The sequence below is a fragment of the Polyodon spathula genome, chromosome 1 (genome assembly GCF_017654505.1).
Source record: "Polyodon spathula isolate WHYD16114869_AA chromosome 1, ASM1765450v1, whole genome shotgun sequence".
Lineage (NCBI taxonomy): Eukaryota > Metazoa > Chordata > Actinopteri > Acipenseriformes > Polyodontidae > Polyodon > Polyodon spathula.
In genome coordinates this window covers 14,626,517-14,644,224 of record NC_054534.1, presented here as the reverse complement: position 1 = coordinate 14,644,224, position 17,708 = coordinate 14,626,517, and the positions used below count along the sequence as shown (strand labels likewise).

Sequence of the window (17,708 nt, the reverse complement as noted above, 5' to 3'; positions counted from 1 at the left end):
TCAAAGAAGATTTCCTAACCCAATCCGTTTTGGGGAAATTAGATCTGGTTGCAAGCACCCACTGGGAAACAGACAGATGCAAACTTCAAGGTGCAGTCGTAGTGTATTACTAATCAGCTTAACCAATTAAAACTCTTTTCAAGGCTTATTGTGTTACATACATAACACCGTGTAACACTTTTATTTATTTTTTGGTTTCTGGGTAGTAAGTGTTATTTCCTAATTGCTTATGCCTCAAAAATATAGCAAATGGCTATTATTCCCCACAAACTTTGCTTTTGTGACCAGGACAGTGATATTTTGAAATGTACCTATTTTCCAGAACATTCCAGATAGATTCAGTGCTGAGTAAACTTGGAGTAACTTCTAGAACTTTCTAGAACTTTCCAGTAATATAAATAGTAGTATAAATACAAGGGCCTTAAACCCACCAGTTCCAGCTGCCTAAGTGGTTGCATATCTGCATTTTTCTGAGATGGCATCAAGAGGCTGCAATGGTGGCATTCCTGATGGGTCTCCAAGGCGATTTTACTAAGTTTCCCTGCTATCTTTGCCTTTGGGATAGCGGGGGCACCAAGGCGCACTACCACAGGCGGGACTGGCCACAGCGGACCGAGTTCTCTGTGGGGAGGAACAACGTCAAGTGGGAGCCACTGGTGGACCCCCAGAAGGTGCTGATGCCACCACTGCACATCAAATTGGGCCTTATGAAACAATTTGTCAGAGCTCTAGATAAGGAGTCGGCAGCCTTCAAGTACCTTCAAGACTTCTTCCCTAAGCTGTCTGAGGCAAAGGTCAAAGCCGGTGTCTTCGTCGGACCACAGATAAAGAAGATCGTGGAGTGCAATGAAGTCCCCAAGAAGCTCACTAGTAAGGAGAAAGCGGCTTGGAACCGCTTTGTCACAGTGGTTCGGGGCTTCCTGGGCAATCACAAGGCCGAAAACTATGTGGAGCTGGTTGAGACTCTGGTGAAGAACTACGGCACAATGGGCTGTAGGATGTCCCTCAAAGTCCATATCCTTGATGCTCATCTTGATAAATTCAAGGAGAACATGGGAGCGTACTCGGAGGAGCAAGGCGAGTGCTTCCACCAGGATATACTGGACTTTGAACGCCGCTACCAAGGACAGTATAACGAGAACATGATGGGAGACTAAATTTGGGGGCTGATTTGTGAAAGTGATTTACAGTATAATCGTAAATCTCGAAAAACTACTCACTTCTAAATCTTTTGTAGTCATTTTTGGATTACTTTAGTATAAATACATGTTAATTTGGATTCATATGTTGTTTTTTTTCTGACTTTATGTGAACGGAAAGACACAAATTTGCCTGTTTTCCCATTGGAAATAGTGCTATTTTGAAATATCACTGTCCTGGTCACAAAAGCAAAGTTTGTGGGGAATAATAGCCATTTTCTATACTTTTGAGGCATAAGCAATTAGGAAATAGCACTTACTACCCAGGAACAAAAATTGTGTTACATAGTGTTAATCACTCATTCTACCTGACCAGACTATAGTATGAAGTAAGTGGAGAATATGAACTATATAATCAGACAGTATAGAATATATTAAAAAAATTATTTGTGACATTTGAGCTGGACAAACACATTGAAAAATGTGCCTGGTTCATAAATAAGGCATTATTATTGTCAATTCCACCTGATGCATTAAACTATACTGATTTTTGTGGACCGTGTACAACAATATATATATATATATATATATATATATATATATATATATATATATATATATATATATATATAAGGACTGGCCTTTGAATACAACCTTGATAAATGAACGCTTGTTGGAATGGTCAAACTTTAATAAACAGTTACGGTAGTACCTCTTTATTCTTTCACACTGTCCTCTTTTTATTGAGAACTTTATCTTTTTTGTATTAAAATATAACTGTAGTCAATATCAAAAACCTTATTCAAGTTTCAAAAAATAAATATATTCTTAACAACACTTGATGTTCGGTAACAGCTTTGCAACTTCACTCTCAATATATGGAAGGCATTTAGCAATTATTCAGTGCACTCAAAAACAAATGTGTTACTATCAATGTTCAAACACAAACTGTAAGCAACTGCTTGATACCATGGCTGAACAGTTCTTTATGCATTTGTTGCAAAGTCAAAGATAGAACCTGTACTTCAAATAAATCAGTAAATTGCTACATAGCAAGGCAACAATCTGAGTAGTTACACAAATAGCAAAAGTTTAATTTTGGGTGTGACAAACTTTGCCATTTTTAAGTAAAATTCCCTATATTTTAGGAAATTAATCATCCTAATAGCTTTCATCAAAAAAAAAAAAAAAATACTTATACATGTCCACTCAAGAAATGTCACTCCAACAAATTCCTTCTTTGACGTTGTATATAATTTCCCTAAATATTTAACAATAATATAGCATAAATATTAGACATTATTTAATGTTTTTTTGTTTCAAGTGCAATGTTTAGTTCCCAAAATCATACCAATCATACCTGGTGTCTGCCAGACCCTCATCTTTTTATTTAAACATTTTACACAAACAACATAAATAGTAAAGATGCATTTTTTGCATAAATAAATTCTTACATACCACTTTAGTATCTTTAAAAGAATAGAAACACGTCTGTGTTCAAAGACTATACAAACCTAAGCCCTCTGCTAATTCAATGTGTGTAAAATAGTTTTTTTTTTTTTTAACACAATGTGCAAAAAGCATAAGTAAAGAAATGTTCAATGGTGTTCCACTTTTAGAATAAATGTAGCATCTAAGCATTCTGAAATGTTTCACACTTTCTCAGTCATGGAATGACATCAGTAATTCATAAAGTTACAGTTAAATATGAGCTGTGGGTATTGGTAATCCTGTGGACATAAACTGCCGACTTTAAGCTTAATCATACAATACATTAAATACTTTTTCATGTAATCTGATGTAATAGAGTGATATTGCCAATGTAAGGTTAAAAAGCATCTTGATTGGAGAATTACAGAATTAATTTTAAACAAACAAAAACATTCTAATATGGCTATAGTCACAACTTAAATACAGTACATACAGTATGTAGATCTTAAATGGTACCTTGCACACCTATTATTCTGTAAAACAGTTTACATAAAAATAAAATTCACATCATGATACACTTTATCATATGTTCCTTTTCAAATTCAAAAAAAGGTTTGTAGTAAGAGACACTGTTTCCTTTAAGAAATGACATCAAAAAGCAGTAATATCTGAAAGTTTACGTTTGTATTGAGTCACATTTTTTAATGTGGGTGTTCAAGAAGTATTGTCCCTTTGGAAGCTGTTGAAAAAACTCAAGAACCTCCTTCCTGCATCAAATGATACGTTTCCAATTGTAAAACGACAATTCCTTAAAACAACTGTGTCTGAATAGTCTGCCCGTAGTTTGCATTTCTGTTTCATGTGCTCTCAGCTTGCTGGAGTCTTACGGAACGTAACCCCCAATGTAAATGTTGCAAGGTATATTTTCCCTTTTTGATATAAATTATGTGGAGATGTGCAAAGTCTCAGATTTAATAAATGGCACCAGTCAAGGGCTACTATGTGTTATCAAGCCCAAGCTCAAAGTTATTATTGTGCTCAAACCCAAAGCTTTTCCTCCCATTTTTGTTCTTTAAATCACAGTTCTGAAATTCAGTACAGGCACAGTATGGGTACCCTTATAGAGTCCTTACTTTGCAGAGCTGCTTGAGAAATCCTTCTTTACTGCATCATTTCTTCACAGTGACTCAAACACACAGGCGGTTCAGCAGCTGGCACTTTCCCCGCTCTTTGCCAGGGTAGCTGTGCTCACTGCTATCTGGCACCCGCTGGTGACATGATTCATGACTTTATGTTTGAGCTGTGACACCTGCTCTCTCAGGATATTAGCTGTGGAGGCCAGGTCTGAGTTTTGCGTCTTCAGTACCTTTACTTTTTCCTCCAGGCGGGAAATTCTCTCCAGTTTTCTCTTCCGGCACTTAGAAGCAGCAATGCGATTCCTCAGCCTCTTGCGCTCAGCTTTGATCCTCTCCTGAGTCTCCAGGTCGATGGGGGAGAGGGTGATCGGAGAGCTGGAGGGGTCCCCCGGGAGGTGGGGCACTTCTGGTACTGTCTGGGGCTCATCTATCCCCCTCCCAATAGGGTGATGCTCTTGCCCAAGACCAGGGTGCACTGATCCATGACCAGTGACAGTGTAGAGGTTCTGACTGCCTGAATAGGAGGCTGAAACGGTGATCTGGCCATGGTTATAGCTCGGTGTCAAGTTGGTGTAAATGGGCATCTCTCCACTGGGAAGGACATTTCTCTGGAAAGGTACCTGCATTGTGGAGGATGGAGAGATGGGCGACCCGATGAGCTGGTTCTGTTTATGGAGATCTGCCAGGGCTTTCACAAATCCATCAGCAAAGCCTTCCTGCTCATTGGTGACCTGGTTTCTGTACATAAAAGGGTTACCGGTGGAGTTTGGGGCAGGACTGGTGGTAACAAGCCCCTGGTTAGACTGGATGATAAGGTGTTCCAAATCAGGAGAGGACAGCTTTAAGAGGTTCACATCTGTAGAAGACATTAAAGAGCCAGCTGTGTTATTGTCAGCACCAGGGTTATTAGAATTTAAATTGCCATCGCAGCCACTCTGTCCAGGTAAAAGCTTCAAACCCGAGTTGTTGCCCACAGGACCTGAGAAATTCTGCGCAGCCATGTTTTTCTTGTTCATTATTTTCTGGCTCGAATACCTGGTGTTGTAGTCTGGGATTTGTCCAGCATTTTGGAGACTCACGGCATCATCGTGATAGAAAGGGCTTTCCATTTTACCCGTCTCTGACAGAGTGTAATAATAACTTCATAATCTGATTTGCATTTACCACAAGGTTGAAAATTCCCAGAAAGGCATCATGCACTGAGCATGGTGTGTGGTTTGTTTTAATTGTAAGTGTCCAGCTGGCTGGCGCTCAATTGTAAATTAAAGATTATACCTGTTAGAAAAGAATGTATCTTTTATTAAATAAATAAATAAATAAAACACGGACACTTAACGTTAACTACGTTCAAAAGCAGGTTCCAAACGCAACAAGCTCATACATGAATACTGCAGATGATATCGTACTGCAAATCTGACTTTATAACTCAAACATATACTTATATGGTAAAATATACATTAACATAATATCAGTATTTTATGTACAATGTGACTTACCGGTAAATGTAATACAGGTTCAGCATGCAGGGAATCGGTGTCTAGAGCGGCGCGGTAATATTGATTTGATTCAGGTTACAGGTTATGTTTTTTATTAAAGTTTCCAGAGAATATCCAGTTCACCTAGAGCTTTCTTGGTTATTAATCAGACTGGTAAATGACAATATGAAATACTATCCATTGAGGGTATTTATATATTCTTGTACAAGCCCGGTGTGTGTCCACATCGACTATTTTATAGAAGAATATAATCGCCGCAGCGCTGAAAAAAACATCTGATTTAAAACTAAAAAACAAAAGAAAAGAAAAATATTCCAGATGTATTTCAATGTCTTGCTGTGCTATAATTTATTTTTACGATATCCTTTTTGGGTATAAAGCATACAGTGTAACGTCTGCTATGCCAGTCTGGCCCCGACTGATGACAGTTCGAGTCTGGGACTTTCTGCCTGTCTGATTACTAATAAAACGCCCTCTTTCTCTCCAGTTCCTGAAACTATATTGATGTCACATTTACTACCTCCTCCTCCTCCATAGTACATGGTGAGATATCTGCATACATTTTCTTTTCCTTCTTAGTCATATGTATGCCTAATGTATTATTGTAAATTGTGTGTTTACCGTACACAATCATACACAGCGCAAGCGAAACTTTTGTGGGTATGTAGTGCCCTCACGCGATAGTAAACATTGCTTAGGTTTACAACTTGCAACTGTGGGAACCCCAGACTGTTAGAATGGTTACGATCAAGTGAAAGTAAAATTGTGTACACAATTTATTTCCAGAAGCTTAAAAGGAGCAAGAGAACACAGCAGTTACCACCATAGGATGGACCCTACTGCATTTAATGGGAAATGTACAGAGCGCATCACCTTGCATTTCTACGAGGTACTCTTAAAGCAGCCGTGTACTATTTCGGGTTATGGTTGAACACGAAAAGCTGGAAATAAGACAACCTTTACACAAATATGTATGTTGTACTTTACTGGTACAATAAACTGTAAACTGTAGTATATTGTCATTGTAATTACATTATGATGAAGTAATAAGAAGACACTGTACTTCAAAGGGAACTCTGACCACAGCAGACTATGGGTACTGTAAATGAATACAATTTAGTTACTGAATCTTCCAGCTATACTAGGACAGACTCCTTACTGCGGTTAAATTGCTGCTTTCCACACTTGATTATTGACTATATTCACATCTGATCATTCAATAATTTGGGTAATCCAGGTAAAAAAACAAACAAAAAAATAGAATACAAAAATTAATAAACTGGCGGACTTGAAATTAACCGAGATGATTTCACAGACCTGATTAACTACCTTACATTAATTAACATTCAGTAGTCCAAAATTGGTTGATAATCAGGGACTGTAAAACCAGTCTCCATGTTTTTGTTGTTGTTTAATGGAGTCTTGACAAAGAATTCTCACAAAACCTGCATTCCATGGATCTAAGATGAAAACATTTCATTCCCCAAATGTCTGTCTGCTAAGACATGTTCATTTTGTCAGCTGTTTATCTGGTGGTTTACTCTAGGTGTGGTAGTTATGCAGCATAATTGTTTCAAATCAGTAGATTCACTGCAGACATTGCAGAGGATTTAGTAACAAGCTGTACAGCCTGCACATTTTGCTCAGCCTTTTCTAAAATTTACATAGCAAACATCTACAAATATTTAAAACAGATATTCAAAATATACATTGCTAAAAATGCAACTGAAAATGCTAAAGCATACATAACATTTACCCAGGAAGAGCAGAAAAGGAATGCATTGAAAATCCATGATATAGCAGATATTTCAACATCTCTACTTTTTTCTTTAATGTATTGATTTTATTGTGTTGTTTTTGCGGAAAGCTACTTCAATTACTGAGATTTTCCCTCAAAACCCCTCTTACTCACTGATTGGCTACTCACTGTAGCAGAGCATTTTTATTGGCTCAGGCACTTTCGGACACTTAGGGCCTTTAAAGCAAGTGGAAAGGCTAACGGGATTTCAGAAAAGTATTAATAGTTTTAAATTAGCAAGAAACGACTGGAAAACCATTAATCATGTAACTGTTCCTTCCTGCCAGGTTTCTCAATTTTTCATTTTTGCTACATTTATTACTCCCGTCTTCTCCACAAACTGTTCTTTTGCATTTGTACAAGATTGATGAAAAACTAACGCAAGAGATCGATGAATATCAACAGGAAAAAAAAAAAAAAAATCAACTTGAATTGCTCTCTTGAAAATATTATAAAGAAACGTGCAATCCTGGCAGTTAACCTAGAAAGAACTGTCAAAATAAATGTTAGCCTGTGTTGTTCAGGGGGCGTGCAGCAGGGGCTTCCAATTTCCTGTCAATTAGTACCTATTTTCTATTTAAGCCCTGATCACTTGCACCTTCGCTGTCTAGCGTTTCATTTTCCTCCTCCTCCCCTCCTCCACCTTCTCATACATGCCTTTGCATCGGTCGTCTCTGGGGGGCAAGTGATCATCACTTCCCTGACCTCAGGGCAGGCTTCAGCCTCCCTTGACCTTCAGGGGAGTTCTCACCCTATGAGTCAGAGCGGACCCCCGGCCACACTCTGTTCTTTCGCAGCTCCTGCGCTTATCTTGCCTCACTCAAGGCTCTGTTCCATACTCTGCCTCAATTCAGGACGTGGCTATTCCGTGCTCGTCCCATACTAACCTCTATGCCTTGTTCTTATTTCAGGTCCCAGGCAGCATGAAGTCTTGATCAATTGGGGGGGTCTAACGAGAGCCCCTTTACATAAGTCTCAGACTCTGGGTACCTCTCCCTCTCTATCTCCTTTCGTGTCCCAGTCTTCCGGGACCATCTTCCTCTCGAGGGGCGGCTCTCAGAGTCATAACCCTCGTATGTGTTTTCGGTTGCTGGGTCCTTTGCCCCTGGGTTGTGTCGGCATCGCCGCCCTCGGTCAGTGACCACTTTCCGTGTCCTGTCTTCGGTTGCTGGGTCCTTCGCCCCTGGGTTGTGTTGGCATCACCGCCCCCAGTCAGTGACCACCTTCTATCCTAGCTTCCATGTCCAGCTTCGCTGGTCTGCTACTAGAATGGGCCTCGCCTGCTCTTCTATCCTAGGTCCGGTCCTTTCTAGTTGGCACTCTGTCCTACTTACCGCTCCCTTCTGCTTTTTCTGCCCTATCCTTACACCCCCAGCTGATGCCCTGTGAAATGCTGTTTGTAACTCTCTGAGTAATTATTTATATGCTTTGTCAGCCAATATTGTTACATTAGTTCATAGCTGTTAATATGTGGTACTAAGTTGAACAATTGTTTTACTCCTGCAGCAAGCTTATCTTCCGGAAAACTGACATTTTTAAAGAGGAATGCCAACCTCTTTTCCGAGAAAGCTCTTGCAATGTTGAAAATGCATATTAACAAAACTACACTACTACATACAAACTTTAAAAAAAAAAATTTCAGGGAAGATAAATCACTTTTCATTTTAACAATGAAAAACAATTTGCACATAGAATTGTTATTTATCATTGTAACACTTAAAAAGTGAAGTGCAAAGGAAATAATTTCTGACAGACTAAAACAGTGTTAACACTACAAGAATAACCTTGTTTTTTGAAGGATCTGAAACATAATTGTTTGAAAGTCACTTTCTAGTTTAATACTGTTAAAATTATTTCCCTCTGACAATTTGCCTTTGTTTAAAACATGGCCCTTAGTTGCATGATGTAGTTTAATAATATGAAACCACATTAATACCTTGCTGTAACTTTTGGTCTTTAATTGCTAAATCATGTAATTGGTGCCATTTTTAAGGAAAATATGGACAACCCCCTCCTCCTTTTGCTGCATTTACTTTAAGAAATGGCTCTTGTTTGAATAACAATATTACAATTTTTGTTCAAGGAGTTGTAGAAAAAAAGGAGAAGACAGAATAATGCACCTGAGTTATACTGCCCATGGTTTCTCTGGTATCAGGGACCACGAACCAACGAGATAGGCAGGCAAACAAGAGTCTGTCCCAAACATGTGCAAATCAAGTTGGATATACTTTTATCTATTTAGTAGTAGGGAACCAAAACCAAACCAGGTAACTGCAGACCAAGAAGCCTGACTTCTATTATATGTAAACTTATGGAAACTATAATAAGATCCAAAATGGAAGATTACCTATATGGTAACAGTATCCTGGGAGACAGTCAGCATGGTTTTAGGAAAGGGAGATCATGTCTAACTAACCTGCTTGATTTTTTTGAGGATGCAACATCAACAATGGATAATTGCAAAGCACATGACATGGTTTATTTAGATTTCCAGAAAGCTTTCAACAAAGTCTAGCATAAAAGATTAATAATCAAACTGAACGCAGCAGGAAATGCATGTGCCTAGATTAGGGAGTGGTTAACGTATAGAAAATAGAAAGTACTGATTAGAGAAGAAACCTCAAAATGGAGCGAGGTAACCAGTGGAGTAACACATGGATCAGTATTAGGTCCTCTGCTATTCCTAATCTACATTAATGACTTAGATTCTGGTATAGTAAGCAAACTTGTTAAATTTGCAGATGACACAAAAATAGGAGGAGTGGCAAACACTGTTGCAGCAGCAAAGGTCAGTCAGAAGGATCTAGACAAGACTCAGAACTGGGCAGACACATGGCAAATGACATTTAATAGAGAAAAGTGTAAGGTACTACACGCAGGAAATAAAAATGTGCATTATAAATATCATATGGGAGATACTGAAATTGAAGAAGGAATCTATGAAAAAGACCTAGGAGTTTATGTTGACTCAGAAATGTCTTCATCTAGACAATGTGGGGAAGCTATAAAAAAAGGCCAACAAGATGCTCAGATATATTGTGAAAAGTGTTGAATTTAAATCAAGGGAAATACTGTTAAAGCTGTACAATGCATTAGTAAGACCTCATCTTGAATATTGCGTTCAGTTCTAGTCACCTCGCTACAAAAAGGATATTGCTGCTCTAGAAAGAGTGCAAAGAAGAGCGACCAGAATTATTCTGTGTTTAAAAGGCATGTCATATGCAGACAGGCTAAAATAATTGAATCTATTCAGTCTTGAACAAAGAAGACTTGATTCAAGCATTCCAAATTGTAAAAGATATTGACAATGTTGACCTAGGGGACTTTCTGACCTGAAAAAAGAAACAAGGACCAGGGGTCACAAATGGAGATTAGACAAAGGGGCACTGAGAACAGAAAATAGGAGGCACTTTTTTACACAGAGAATTGTGAGGGTCTGGAATCAACTCCCCAGTAATGTTGTTGAAGCTGACACCCTAGGATCCTTCAAGAAGCTGCTTGATGAGATTCTGAGATCATTAAGCTACTAACAATCAAACGAGCAAAATGGGCTGAATAGTCTCCTCTTGTTTGTAAACTTTCTTATGTTCTTATGTTCTTAAAATTTACTGCATGTGTGTAATGTATGTAAAACCACAGTGGTTGACTTTAAAGGACCAATCAATGCCTTTAATTTCCTCATTTTTCTTAGGGGTAGTATCCTTGATTCTTGCCATTTTCATTAATGTTACCTGCTTTATCCACATCTGAAATGCTTGAATGACACCACACCATTGAAACCCTTACCACACCACTGACACCCGTGAAGCCCATCCTTGTTTTCACAGTTGAACCTGCAATGGTTACTAGATTATCCACCCTAACCCCAGCTTTCCCTGAGACCACGGCCGAGGTGCTGCTTGGTTTCCTGTATTTGTATTCATACAGTGGCAACAAGGAGTGATTGTGCATTAATTAATCGATAAGTAAATACAGAATTACATCAGGGAGTAAAAGGTTACTGGTATTGTAAATCAGTATAATTAGGCTTAAGTCCCAGGCTGCAGACACCTTAATTAAAGTACTGTGCCATTGAAATATTGAAATTAGGCACTCTACTAAATCCAGGCTACTGACCTGAACAAAAACATTATCTTTTTTTTTCAAAAAAAGATTCATATGGAAGTTGTGATTTCACAAATATACTGATCTAACCCACTTAGTCTTATGAAAGTGACACTGCTTCTTTAATTGGAAAGGTTTTTATATTACTGAACAGGTCAGCTGTAACGTCAAAAGCAAATAACTAAACAGCCATTCTGCACAAGCGCTACAGGGACTCCCATAAGCAGTCTGCTGTGGATGAAATATTTAAAGGTGATTTGCTGTAGGCTAGTATTCAACTTTTGCGTGGACCTTAACTGAAATCAAAACATAATGACATATTCAAGGTCATGCCTGTATTACATTATAGTATGAACATTTTTAAAAGCTGAATTTACACTATGTGGCACCAAACGATATTCAGAACCCTTTGTGTAAAAGGGTCAAGATGGTTAGGGCAAGGTCAAGAAATAACTGCTTCATTTTTACCGTTTTTTTAAAATTCATTTTTACTTCATTTTTAGCATTTTAATTTTTACACTTCATTTTTACCATTTTTATTCTCAAAAACACGAAGAAAACCCATATAAAGTACAGTATTGTACCAGTATATTATTTTATTTTCCCACATGATACAGAAGCATAAACATAAAAGGTGATTGTTATTGTTCCATTGCATTTGGTCGAAATAACCCTACCCATCTTTTTAAAGTGGTTGCAGCTCAGAAAATAACTCCTGTTGTGCACATCCATTCGCTATATGGTCTCAAATATGCAGTTCTATAGAAACACATGTTACAGAAATTATGCTAACATATTGCTCACTTACTAGTACTAGTAATACAGAATATACTAAAACAAACACATGAGGTAACAACAAATCAAAGGAAGGACATATTGCACAATTTAGTGACTAACGACAGAGAGTTTAGTTTAAATGCTAGTCAATGACTAAACGTTTTTTGGTAGTAAACAAAACTGAAGCAAGTGCATGTTTAAACTTGACAACCCAATTTTGACAAAACGAGTTGTACAAATATGCCTGAGCCAACAAGAATAATGAGAACAAATATACAGGCAACATACCAATTGAAGTGTTTTTTTTAACAACTTGAAAAGCCATCTAATTAAATGCATAGTTTAAGGTTTCAAACAGGAATTTAGAGAACAGTGTAAAATAATTGCTTGAATCAGGAAAGGAGAGACTGCATTTCAAAGCTTTAAGTTTCTTTCAATGGAATTGGCTAAAATCAAAATTGTTTAAAATGTACATTTTAGAAAAAAGGGGAATGCTATTGCAAGACTTTATGTTACATACAAACAAGTTAGGAGAAGGCACACCACTGTAATACAGTACAGAACACAGGTATTTTCCTGTGGCAGGATGAAAGCTCTTCCAGTGCACGTGTGTGTGTGTGTGTGTTGGTGTGGGGAATACTTGGTCGGCAGAGAGGGGGTTACATTTCTCTCTGTCAAAACACGTGGGAATATGGCTGAAGCCGTGAATTATATAAAATTCACAGGTGTCTAAATAGGGGTATCATAGGTGTTAGTTAGTAATGGTTAGAGTTGCTGAGAGGTGGTGAACGTGAAGGGGAAGATGTTTTTCGTGTTCCATGCTGTTACTTCTCATTTGTTTATTTACATCTCTGCGAGTGTTTTCGTAGACCTTTTGATTTGGCCGTCATGCAGTTTATTTTGTTAATGTGTTTTGTTCTGTTTAAGGTTTAGTTATTTTTGTTTGTTCATTAAACCTGTGCTTTGGCGCTGAAACTGCAACTTTTGTGTCTGAGTCTCTCTTCCTTGTAAACAACAGCCTTGCCAGTGACGCTGTCCTGTCACAGTTCCCAATACCTTAATCAAAGACTAAAACATGAGTATATAAGATGCTGCCAGGATGTAAACACTGGGGAAGAAATTACACAACATCAAAGAAGAGGAACAAGATGTGAGTTAAAATATGCAGTATTTTTGTACCACTACCAATTTTCTCTTTAACCCTTTTAAAAGTTGAATGTGGTATATTGTGGGAAAAGCACAACAAAGCATTATAAAGCATATACAGGCAAGCATGGTAAATCATAGAGGAGTATGGTAAAGGAATGTAAAAGGCTTGGGTAATTGTTCTAAAGCACAGTGTAAGCCAAAAAAACTTGCAAAAACTGGTTTATTTAAAAACATTCTAGAATAGTTATATGCTTCAAATCTTTATAAAATCCATCAATATAGACTTTAAAAGCTTTGTTAATAGGACCCTATGTTTCTAAGTTCCAAAATACATATTTACTTACATGTTTACTATATACATAACAGTGAGTATAAGGCCAAAAAGGCAATTTGAGCATTATAATTGATTCAATATGGTGTTTGTTTTCAATTAACAAAGAAATGGAACAATATATAAAAACAACATACAGACAGGACTGGTTACAGTGAAAACATGTTTCTGGAGACTAGACATACAAAAAAGAAATAGGAGCTGACAAACTTTCATTAAGAACAAGACTGAAAGTTTGCAGGCTAAAAACTTTCTATCTTGACCGACACATACATATGTCATAATCTTACTTTGTATAGCACAATCAGTACAAACTGGGTGAAAAATATAGATCATATAATGCAGAATCTAGTAAAAGCATAGACCCGTGATACCGGTTTCATTAAACATTACAGTACCTAGTAAATGAAAAAAACAACTATAGCTTGGTAAGTTCAAAACTGAAATGGGATTGAAGTCATGTATGTACTAGGGATAGTGATTAAAATATGTCAATTACTTGTAATTAACAAGATAGACATCTCATATGGCAACTTGGTAGAATCTGATATATTAGAGTAATAATTAAAAAAAAAAAAAAAAAAAAACAATCTAACTGACGAGATATGGAATGGAATATCTCATACGACTTTAAGTAAAACTATGCATAGGCTTCTGTTATCAGCTATTCTATATAGAGAACTGCTGATGGCATATCACGGTGACATATTTAAGTTACCTTTGCTTAGATGAACTGCTGAAGGCTAGATTTTTGGAGCTGATTGTCTGATTCTATCCAACATGCTCTAGTGCAGAAATTCCACCTTGCTTATGCCTGCTCATTAAAACACCATGTGATAGTGACTCCATTAAACTTGACGAATATCCAAGCATGCTTAACCAGTAATGTGAGATGATAAACAGATAGGAAACACAATGTAATGCACATTCCAAGGTTTCATATCAGTTTCATAACGTTACAATAGAATATTCTTCTGTCAGAAAAAAGAAGATTAAAGACTGGTGTAACAGACAGGTGCCTGGTATTAAGTAATCAAAGGGAAGAAATATCTGGAGTACAGCCACTAGGTCATTAACTTAAATATAAAAATAATTTTAGTTTTATAATTGTAATAGCTGATAATTAAGACTTGTTCTTTCTGCACAGTGGAACTAAATTAAATTAAAGGTATTCCATTAAAAATGGTGGTCTTTAAATGCCTTGGTTACTTGACTGGGTCTTTTTTTTTTCACATGGCAGCATTTGACAGAGAAACAGAATCACAAGCTATGATAGCAATAGGGTGTAGGGCCACCTTAGGGTGCCAGGATGGCACAGATTCAACCTGATGGGTTTATTTAAATATTTTATTGAGTAGTATGTTAAAGTGCTAAATACACCATATAAAAAGGCCATATTCACAAAGCATATTGCATATTTTAAAAAGAGAAATCCAATGTTACAGAAATAACCAACAACACTTAAGTTAACCTCCTCAAGATTTTTATTTTTATTTTGAAGCTTGTTTTAAATAAATAGTGTTAACTTAGCAAGGTGATAAATGTTTCTAGATATAGCCATGCTTTGATCCAACCCTGTATCTAAAGCCCTTCACACTGGTTACCTGGGTCACAATCCTATATAGTGTGACCCACCTCAGGATGTGGATCGACACACTTTGATCCAGGTTGAGCAAGACAAAATGCATGATGGGCGCTTGTAAGTGGAGGAAGTAACAATCAGCCATACCTGTGTGAAGATTTCACTTCCACAAGGGACTTGTGAACTGTTTGGTGTGTCTCAATCAACACTCCACCTGTTGCAGCCAAAGCTGCAGGTATTTATAGTGGTGAACAAGGGATTAACCAGCTAACAATGATCTTATTATCACATTTTGCATGGGTTTAATAAGATGCGTGACTGTCAGCTAATTATATACTTAGTAATTGATCAGTCACGCATTCTCACAAGGTAATTCTAAACAATAACAGATAATGGCAGATGGCACCTCACTCCTCCTGCCAAACAATACATAATAATACAACAAAACAAAGTACAAATCATAATATGCACAGGGGTGGGGAGTATCCCGTCACACACCCCCCCCCCCCCCCCCTGTGTGCAGCACACATGACCTCAATGGCCACCACCTCCCCCCTTAAAAGCCCAGCAGTCCCGGGCCAAGAACAGAGGCCTTAAGGGGCCCATGGCTGTCAATCCTGTCCTGTTACCAGCTGACAGCAGTGAATGCTGCCAGCGGCCTTTACTTTGTTTTACAGAACTGTCAGGTTTAAAGACACTGGGGCCTGTTTTCAAAGAAGTTCTACAGTGTAATGGTCTGCTGTTTTTAAATCAATGAGAAATAATGAAATGAGAAATAATGAACTTGAGAGTGACTGTCCTTAAATCACGTGGTTCTTGTTTCCCTTTAAAACATTATCGATTAAGTGCCACAGTCTCTGTCCTTGAATACACATGTTATATTGGTCTTCAAGAGCGAGGCATTTAGCTATGAATCTTGGTGGACCTCAACGTTTTAACAATAGTGAAAGTTTCAAGGATGTAATAAAAACTGGCCATGGTTAATTAACATGAATGACACAATGGTAACATAATTATTTTTATTTGTAGACCCTAACAATTTTAACTTTAAATTAAAATTAAGTGAATAATAAAGTTGTGTTTCCACATGTTTTTCCAGGCTAGCCACGCGATGCGAAACTGAACCAAAGCCTTTTATTCCAACAAATTTTGCACTAGCAAGATGCATGCAGAACTGCTCAGTCAAAAATGCACCTTTATTATTGTTCACCCTGTATGGGAATGCAGAAGAACTGGAGGCAGGGTATTTATTGCCCATTTCTACCCTACAACATAACCTAATGCGATATTCATTTTTTATTTTATGAACACAAACGATGTTTCTGCAACAGTTTGTTCAATGATACTAATATCACAGCACACATTGCTCATTTACATCTTGCATGAATTTGAAAAGGAGGCAGCCCAGACAGAAAAAAAGCTAACAAATTCACCATCCACAGTCTTTCTGCTTTTATTATTCTGACCCAGTGCATGTACATGAAGAGTGAGTATAATTTTACTTTGTCATTTATTTGTAAAATATTTTCTTCCTATTATTAGCAATATTATTTATGGCGCCCCTTTTTTTCCTGTTCAAGATAGTTGGGTTCTTTGCTTATATTTTATACTCATGCAGATGTTTCAGAGACCAATCATTTCAATGGTCTACCTGCAGTTTACAACAATTTATATCTAGCGCTTGTCTGAAAATTGTGCTTATCATCAATTAACTGTAATAAAATTAACAAACCATTTATTATGAGAACAAAAAAATGCATGGCTCCTAAGTAAGTGTATTTTTATTAATACTCTTAACGATATGATATTTGTATGCTTTAAAGTAAAAAAAAAAAAAAAAAAAAAAAAAAAAAATCTTCAGAGGAGTTTTTCTGTTTATTTTCCAGCAGCAGGTACCTAACGTTGGACAAACAGAAATGAGGTAGTGTCTGAGACCACAGAATAAATATTTATTTGCATAGTACTTTGGGAAATGCTTGAACAAGAGCCAGAGCTAAAGGGCGGAGAAGGGACAAGGCACTGCTTGTTTGTGGCTGCATTACTGTACTTGAAATAACAAGTGTTAAGCCTTTTTTTAATTTTTGTAACGAATAAAAAACAAGCAAAAAATAAAACAGCAACAATAAACCACATGCCTACTATTTGCAAGCATACAGCCACATTTTCTCTATAAATAAATATGCACACTCCCTTTCTAACACTGTAGCTAATCTTGCCATTTCCACCATCAAAACATTCCATAAATTATTAGAAGATGTTAGCTGACTGCCTGACTTTACTCACTCTACCCAGGAGTGGTTGTTCTACCAAAATCTCTCCAAGAACAAACTGGAAAATCATCAAGGAAGTCACAAAGAACCCCAGAGTAACATTCAAGGATCTGCAGGCAACTCTCGCCTTGGCTAATATGAGTGTTCATGACTCAGCTATCAGAAAAATACTGAACAAGAATGGTGTTCATGGAAGGATAGCCAAGAGGAAACCACTGCTCTCTAAAAAGAACATTGTTGCCTGTCTGAAATTCACCAAAGAGCACATAGATGATCCACAAGACTTCTGGAACAATGTTCTCTGGACAGACGAGTCAAAGGTAGAACTTTTTGGCCTCAAAGAGAAATGTTATATTTGGCGAAAAACCAAACACTGCATTCGAACAGAAGAACCTCATCCCAACCGTCAAGCATGGTGGTGGGAGTGTGATGGTTTGGGGTTGCTTTGCTGCATCAGGACCTGGACGGCTTGCCAGCATTGACACAACCATGAAT

General features: G+C 37.4%; 1 protein-coding gene across 1 annotated transcript; it reads right to left on the bottom strand.

Annotated features, from left to right (window-relative positions):
- Nucleotides 1-1,781: 1,781 nt before the first annotated feature.
- On the bottom strand, nucleotides 1,782-5,647 carry LOC121314498 (transcription factor AP-1-like). Its single transcript, XM_041247860.1, has 2 exons — nucleotides 5,203-5,647; nucleotides 1,782-4,981 (listed from the first exon to the last, which is right to left on the bottom strand). Exon 2 carries the CDS (start codon nucleotides 4,813-4,815, stop codon nucleotides 3,775-3,777), a length of 1,041 nt encoding a protein of 346 aa, XP_041103794.1. The 5' UTR covers nucleotides 4,816-4,981; nucleotides 5,203-5,647; the 3' UTR covers nucleotides 1,782-3,774.
- Between the last annotated feature and the right edge of the window lie 12,061 nt (nucleotides 5,648-17,708).

Bases quoted from the DNA above. Each gene is read 5' to 3' on its own strand.
- LOC121314498 (XM_041247860.1), bottom strand. From the start codon at position 4,815: ATGGAAAGCCCTTTCTATCACGATGATGCCGTGAGTCTCCAAAATGCT.